The following is an 8,426-nucleotide window of genomic DNA, read 5'->3' as shown; positions in this document are numbered from 1 at the left end:
CGGACCAGCTTGCTTTGCCCAGCAGGAGCAGCAATGCAGTTCTACCCTTAGTTCCTAATCCTGCCCTTGCTCACCAAGCCTGTAGTGGCAAGTCTCAGACATGCAAGTGAAGGACAGCCAGAGATGGTTTTTCGCTTTAAGGTGCAATTGCTCCACTAAGTTGATCAACATTAATCTGATTAACTTTGATGCAGCTTACAGCGTAAGGTAAAAACAAGGCCCTGAAGCTAAAGAGAATAACGTATTCCTTAATGCCACATGCACCTTTTGCCCCTAAAAATTAGTCCTCCAGAATCAGGGTGCATCTTAAGCAAGGATGCTGAATTTTCTTTGCTGGAATATCAGCGGGGAATAGAAGCTGTAGATTCTGTTGGTTCTCAAAATGGCTGCCTCTTCTCAGGCCCCGGAGGGGCCAGCCCTCTGTGCCTTGTCGCTATCCTGCCATACCAAGAAGTTCCTGCTGCCCAAGTCGCAATGTCTTCTGGGATGCCATGCAGTCAGCTGTGACTGGCAAAAAAAACCAAAACAAAAAACAAAAAACCTCTCTCCATTCTGCCTTCTAAAAATAAGATATTTGGGGGCATGTGGTACATGAGAAAATATGAGAGTAATGTGCCTAAGAAAAATAAGCTGATGATAATGTGCACTTATTCGGAGGCTACACAGTAGTGCAGATGCTGCACTGATAACACCGTGTTTTGCCTAGATGCCAAGATGTAGAAACTTACAGGAATAGCAAAAAGTAAAGATTGTTGTGAGGAAGGTCAGTAGCCAATCCAATTGGCATAACTGACTAAAAGAGAAGCAACCAGATATTCAAGACAAGTTAGACCTATAAACAAGGCCCTCGGTTGGCCAACTACACGTTGGGCATCAAGTTCTGAGAAACATGGCTGGATGCGTCATAACACGAGTAAATCCTTCTTAAAGTCCATCACTGCTGACTGTACCAAGCACCTGTCCCTAGCTTTTCAGCTTCAACCCCGGTCAACAATAAATCCACTTCCCTTCTCAAACTATACTCCCTTTCCACTGCCAGTTCACCTCAGACTAAGGTAATCCCCCTATTTGCTTTCACCCCCTTTCAATTGCTCCCGCCACAGATTGGGCTGCATTGGTCACAACATGGGTTCACCTAATGAAGCATGAAGTGCATTCATACTGTGCCTCTCATTTAAATAGCTTTTCCCCCACTCAGCTATAGCCGGAGCACAAGAGATGAAAAATAAAGCAATAGACGTGGTTAATAAGCAACTAAACCTTTTCATTAAGACCCCCTTTCACTAGAGCTAGTGGAGGCAATTCCCCCACTATAGGTTGCCTCAGAGCACTTTGTGACTTTTAAACTTCGAAGGTTGCAGATTTAAATCAGGGTTAAGCAGCAAGGAGACTTTTAAAATAAACATTAGAGGCTTAAATTTAGGCTTCATTTGAGTCCTGCTCTCTGCTTCATTTGCTTTAACTGTGTTCCTTTCTAGTCTAGTATCAGACTATCTAAATGAAGCTCCTTAAGTAATTCTGGGGCATGAAGGAGTGGGTCATTTTTTTTTTTTTTTGTAAAAAGGCAATTAGGTCATTCCCAATTAACATGAAAATTAACTTGGACAATGACTTAACACAATGGACCAAGGGGACACAACTCGCCAGAAGTCAATGAAATCGAGTGAAAATCATGACAAAGTATATGCAAAGACCATTCTGTTGGCCCAAACTTAATGGAGATGGACTGATTTGGGATGCCTCTACTTTTGGGACATAATAGGGCCCTATTTTCACAGACCAATGCTCTGAAAATTAGATCCCTTTAAAGTGCTTCAAGTTGGCTGGGCAGCTAATCAAATGAAGAAAACTTAGGTTTTAGATGTGCTAATGGTTGGAAAATTGAAATACATTTTAGGTTAAAAACAAAAGCACACACAACTTCCTTTAATAAGAAAAAGTATATATATTATATACAAAGTAATTAATGGATTTAAGACCCAAAATAGTCTGGGATAAGTGTAAAAGAGCCAGGCACTTTTTCAGTGTTACTGGCCATGAAAAAATGTTTCCTTGAAGGCTCATTCCACAGTTTTAAAGGCCAATCTAACTTAAAAAAAAGGTCAGACAACAGGTCTTGAACTCATACTTTAAATACCAAGCATCAGATGATGAGTTTTGCTTTAGCTTCTTACCTCATTGCTCACTAACACATGGATCCCTGTTGGTCCCTGCCGATAGATCCGGTTGATCTGCTGTGTAGAAATGCTGTACAGGTTTGCAATCTTCTCCATTAACTCCAGGGTTGTCAACTCTTCTAAGAAGATTGCATGATACACTGAAATAATTTAAAAAGACACCAGCTTTTAGCCATATGACTGAGAAACTAAATCCCTCCTTGAGAAAAATTAAGGGCCAGGTCCTGAACTAGCTTGAATGTGTGGACATGCCCAGACTGACTTAATTAAAGTGCTTTAGGTAATGTGCATTAAATCTAGTACCTCCATTGTGAGGTGCTGGAAAGATGCCTTTAGCCTATTTTAATGTGCATTAGCTAAAGAGCACATTTTTTGTGATGCTTTAATGCACATTAAAACAGGCTAAGATGCATTAATGCACACATGTGGACGCGCTCTCTATCACCTTTGTACTGCAACCAGTTGATATCAACTGGAGGACCTAAACCAAAAAGCCCAATGTTTGAATGTAGACAGTAGCCAACAGCTGAATCAGCTTTGCCAGGAGAGAAAAAAATCCCTTGAGGACTTTTAACAAAACCAAAAGGGTTACACGACATGACAAAGTCACCTTAGTAAGAAGCAAGTTAAAACTCTGGGGCATGTGAGAAAATCTTGCGACTGCCGACTCCATTCTGGCACTCTTGGCTGCCTCTGAAAAGGTTGGTGCTACAGGAAGGTAAATGAATTTCTATATTAAGAAAAGCTACCTAATATCACTTTATAGGCCATTTCATTCCTAGATCTCAAAACATGTGAGAATTTAATGCCATTATCCCCTTTTTCCAAGTGAGGCCTGGGGCAGTATGGCATTAGCCCAAGGTCATGCATTCAATTGGTGATGCAGCCACAATAGGCACGGAGAGACGTGGACTCTAGTCTTGTACCCTGTCCTCTACATTGTACCACTGTCAGGCATTTCTATGCATGCTCCATTCTCAGGTCACGTTTGTTTCCTTCAATCTAAACTAAAATGAGAATTGCCTGAGGTACAATGGCCACCATCAAACCATCAATGTCTATTAAGTGGTGTTATACAAGATAAGCATGTTACTTTGTTTTAAGCATAGGCAACAGATTTAGTAACCCAGACGTATATCAGTGGTAACTTGAAAATGCAGACTTTAAAATTGGATCCACTGTATCACTTCATTATGCATTTGTAGAAAAGCTAATACTTCATTTGCAAAGCCTTTTAAAGCATTTCCAGTATCAGTCCTTCACCTCTGTGGAGAAGCACATATACAAAGATAATTGCAGCCAGCCAGACATCATAAGATTTGAAATTTGTGCTTATGAAAGCTGCCACTTTTTCATCTTCCATAACGTGACATGGTTTAGTTTTTCATTTAGAATTAGAATTAATCTAGTGAGTTTTCTACAACTGCTGTACAGTGGGTGTGTCTACACATGTGCATTTACTGCGCAGTAACCAAAATGACTATGCAGTACAGGTGTGCATGTCTACACATGCATGCCCATACTGCACAGTAAATATGACTACTTATCTCAATTTGAGTGTAAATTTGTTACCTGCATGTTGCAGATATCAAATTTATGCCTAATTAGTTACTGCGCAGTAACATGTGTGCGTGGACTGACTTGAGACCAAGTCAGTCCACATACTGAGTTAATGCACTTTAATGCCAGCACATGTAGACACCAGCCTATTCCCACTTACTCCACAGTAAATTTAAGCCAGCATAAATGCATGTGTAAACACACCCGGTGTGTTTGATTTCTCAGTGAAAAAAAGCAGCAAAATAAAAAGATAGCTCCCCTATCCAATACCTGGTTTCAGCTTCTGTATTAGAGTTTGAAAACTCTATTGCTTGAAAACTCTTAACACTTAAATGAATGAGATCTAGTCTTGGAGGCATCTCAAATGGCTTCAGACATTTTAAACTTCCTGTGTTCAATCTATGAAATCCAGGAGACTGGACAAGCACCTGGCTGGAGCTGTCTGACCCCAGCGCTCTTTCCTCCCCAGGGCAGGGGGTCAGACTCGGTGACTTACTGAGGTCCCTTCCAACCCCAATGTCTATGAATCCATGAACCCTGGTTTAAGGCTCTTGAAGATTTGCAGGCTACGTGTTATATCCAAGATACTTTAAACCTCCACCTGGTTCTTTCATGTGCGTTGTCACTTAGAGCAAGCTAATGAGGATGGACTGTTATGCGTCTCAACTTCATTTGTGCAGACAAATGATTTTGTAGTCCTTGATTTGATGTGCCTCTGCTAGAAGGACAAGTCTTGCACTGAAATCCTACATGGAGCCCTAGACAGATTTTAAAATGCAGCTTCCTCAGAGGAGTGATGAAGACTATTGCTCTTACTAGCTTTTTAATCTATGGTTCTAGGGAGTTCAGGTATTTCAAATCTCATGCTTGTACTGCACGGTAAACTGGAAAAACCAGCAAAAAGCAGCAGCATTTGTGACCAAAAAAGGATGAAATAACATTAAAAAAAACACTCCACTCCAGTGAAGATGGAGAGCTTAATTCACTCTCAGTTTAGGGCAGCACTGAATGATAAAAAGAATGGAGCTAGCACCAATTTAAAAGAGGCCACAATCTTCTTGCCATCCAAGGGTTTTGCAGAAGTTTCAGTAGCTCTCCTAGCAAGTACAAAGCTGACTGGGAAGAAAACTCTGCAAGAATCATTGGGAAGAGAGAAACTATGTAAGTTTCAAATCCCGTCCCTATTGTGGCAGTCCCCAGGCATGGCTCTTACAGCAGCCGGAGGGTAGCACAATGCTGATACCACTGCCTACCCTGATTCCACTTTAAAAAGTGAGTTGCCTCCTGGGCAGGCAGCATTCAGTGTGGGCTTCCCTTGCAGGAGCCCAAGAGCCAAGTAGAACAGGGATGAATTGGGCCCATTATTTACAGGGAGCTTGGAAACAAGGCACCGTTCTCATTAGATGAGCAGGTGGGCCAACCCATGTGTGGCAACTTACCGCACAGATTACTGTCCCCATTCTCCCGTTTGTGATGAGACCTGTTCTGCTCCGGTTCCTGACAGACATAAATTGTCATCTTAGGCCTTACATTCCTGTAGGCAAAAACAAAAATATATAGTGATAAGTCTTCATGACAAGTACTGTGGTGTTGCTCTGAGCAGGTCCTCACACTGAGAAAAGACACTCATATGGCTCCTGGGACTGGTTTGGGTATCGCAGAAACAAGCAGCTCCGGGGAACCTTAACACTACACTGCAGGGCACCCAATACCCCAGTGTTCGGGGAAAGCCTGAGACTGCTAAGCATCCCCAGCTCCTATGATGCATCTAAGAGTTGACAGTGCCCAGTGACTTGTAGGAGGTTTGCTCTACCTTAGAAAAACGAGGCCTGCATTTACTGGCTTCAATCCAGCCCAGCTAAGTAATGTGTCACTGCTCCTGACAATGTTTTGGGGGATATTTGTGAGCTTGGTCCTTTTAAATCATTCCCTATCTTAGCAGAAAGCTAGGGTGAAACATAGGTACAACGTGGCAGGTGGAGTAGTGTCTTCCCAGAACCAAACTGGGGTCACTGATTCCAAATAGACTTCTGAAGAGGCATATTAGATTCATTTTTTACTTTTAACTGACATGAGCTAGGCAGTATTCAGACTGAAGCTTAGACTTGCATATGCAAACCATTAGGAACCGGTTTCTGAGATGACCCGCTTTGAGCCAGTCCCTTTGAGTTCAGTGAGCTCTGGAAGAGCTAAAGGATGCTGCAGTAGTCCTATATGAAAGTGATGGGTACGCACCTTCCTTTGATTGCATTAAAAAGCCGAATTCCATCAGCAGGGCCACAGATCTGAACAAAGTCTTCTTTGGACATCTTTAGTAAGTCAGCACCTGCACGTGGCAAGGGGAAGATTCAGACATTAACCTAAAAGCTTCCATCTACAGAGTCGAGTCAGACTGACTTGTAAAGAGATATCAGATGAATGGTTTATATTCAAGACATGCCCATCATGGGCAATCCCCGAGAAAACAAAATCTAAGCAGCAGTGATCCAGAGGACATAGCCATGTTGGTCTAATGCCTACAACCTACACCCCTGATACAGAGGAAGCATTTAACTGATACATGACAAGCTAGAATGGAGTCACTGGTCAACAGGCTCAAATCTGCTTCTGCTACAAATCGAAAAGCCCTTTAATGAGCAGCTCCAAACACAATTTGGCCATTGATCCCTTGTGGCCCTTGATGATGAACGCAGATAATGGCTAGAAAACATTCTGCCGCAAAGGAGTATTTAAAGAAATGTCATGTTGAATGTTCCTTCCCTTGAACGACATGGGAGAAACAAGTTACAGCAAGTGAAATGGGAAGCAAGGGACTCACTGGACATCACTATCCACATGCTTCCCATGAGCAGAGGGAAAGCTGAACCGTGATAGTTTACCCCTCAATGGAAGAGGATAAATGGCCATGGAATAGCTTTCCCTTACCACAAGGGAAAAAGCAGGTACATTGCTTGTTATCACGGATCTGCTGACTGGCTGTAACTGTTCATACCTTAGAAGTATTCAGTTCCTCCAAGGCCAACTTTGATGGAAATAAACTTTTCAGGTTTTAGGTCAGAAGCTAGAATTTCAGCAACCAAGATTTTCCAAATTAAGCTGCCTGAAGTCAGATTCTCAGATCCATATTTCAGCGTAAATAAGCAGCTCAATTGCCAGAAGTACCAAGTATTCAGCTAATCCCACCAATAAAACTAGCCTCAGCCCTTCCATTCTCCAAGCCTTAGTTACTCTTTCTAAAGATTCCTCCGGTCTCATACTCACAATTTGCTTTGGCGAATGCTGGCAAGATGGAAAGCATGAGCCATGCTTGTAAACAGAAAAACGAAAAAAATCTAACCCCAAAAAACCATGATCATATGGAGCCTTTAAAAACTCACCCGAAAAGCTGGAGAAGAGTCTACAGAATGGAGAGAACCTATTACGATGAAGCCACTGCTGGGCATCTTGAATAGAAGCAGAGGGAAGGAGATGCTACATTGCAAAAAGAATAAGAGGGTCTTGAAATGAACTGTTCACCAGTGTCCTAAAAAAGAAAAGCACCACATTAACATGATCTCAAATACTTACATCATTGCTGGGAGGCAGGAACTCCACTTGGTGGGTTGGAGAACTGTTGCTAAACGTTGTATAAAAGTTGGGAGAGAAAAAATATGATTTTAAATTTTACATTAAAAAATAATTTTTTTAAAAAAGTGCTGGTCGTCTTCCCCCACTCTCCCTTGTCTTGCCCCGCAGTTTCTTATCCACTTGGCATCTCTTCTCCAGATAGAAAGTGGATACAGTTAACTTGATACCAATTCTGTAGCAAATTGCTACTGGCTTTACCTTTCTTGCTGCTTTTCAAATGCATATGAAAAGCAAGTGGATGTCTTCTAACCCACCCAATCCAGTCATCTTTAGAGGGAAGAAATGGGCATATCAGATCCAATAACTCTGCTCCTATGAAATTAAGTCCCCAGTAGCCTGGCAAAAATCTTATGATTTTGATCTTAGCAAGACAGGTGTGAAATAAACCCGAATCTTAACCCTGATCACATCTCCCTTTTTGGGCACAAGATTTCTATTGGCTTTGGCAGGGCTGGCAGCAGATGCCCCACCATTTTTCTGCAGCAAAGTGATTTGATATCACAAAACACTGAAGTGCACTTCTGCAACTTTCCGCAGGCTACAGGTTCAAGCTGGTCCATCAGAGCGAGTCACTATTGTAAAGCCATTCACTAAGAGAGGATGATTTGCCATTGTGGGCCGGGGCAAACATTTAACAAATTTCAATGACTGGTTGTGGGAATTTGCTTGAGCAAAAACAGAGCAATGATCTGATCAGATGGTAGTATTTTAAAGGAGGACAAATAGTGTTTGAACAGAGTTAGTACAGACTGGTTTCCAAACATGCTTTATCCTCTAGTGTGGACAGTGCTTTAAAACAAACCAAGATTGGCCCACAGAGCTAACCATTTATCTCTGAATGAAAAAGGAGTTCTCAGAAGAGATATCCAAATCTCCCTTCTATCTACACCAGGAGCTTAAGTTATTCGGGGAAAAGCTAATATAATGCTCACTTCCATACCGTGAACTTTAGCTTTATCTAGCTCTACTAGATATGTATTATCCAGCCCTATGACCCAATCCTAACCTCCCTGCAGGAAAAAACAGAGCTTTCATTGACTTCTTATGGGGGGGGGGGGGGGG

The 8,426-nt window shown here is 42.0% G+C and overlaps 1 protein-coding gene across 1 annotated transcript in view; it reads right to left on the bottom strand.

The window, feature by feature from the left end:
• TFCP2L1 (transcription factor CP2 like 1) overlaps positions 1–8,426 on the bottom strand; it is a 50,589-nt gene that overhangs the window by 3,629 nt on the left and 38,534 nt on the right. The window contains exons 9-13 of the mRNA XM_019522603.1: positions 7,305–7,353; positions 7,115–7,208; positions 5,973–6,063; positions 5,177–5,271; positions 2,175–2,317 (exon numbers count right to left, since the gene is read on the bottom strand). Coding sequence (XP_019378148.1) covers positions 2,175–2,317; positions 5,177–5,271; positions 5,973–6,063; positions 7,115–7,208; positions 7,305–7,353 — 472 coding nt within the window. The remainder of the gene's footprint in view (positions 1–2,174; positions 2,318–5,176; positions 5,272–5,972; positions 6,064–7,114; positions 7,209–7,304; positions 7,354–8,426) is intronic.

Source organism: Gavialis gangeticus, unplaced genomic scaffold (assembly GCF_001723915.1).
Source record: "Gavialis gangeticus isolate Ggan-Ray unplaced genomic scaffold, GavGan_comp1, whole genome shotgun sequence".
NCBI lineage: Eukaryota > Metazoa > Chordata > Crocodylia > Gavialidae > Gavialis > Gavialis gangeticus.
This window is presented reverse-complemented; position numbering and strand designations above follow the sequence as displayed.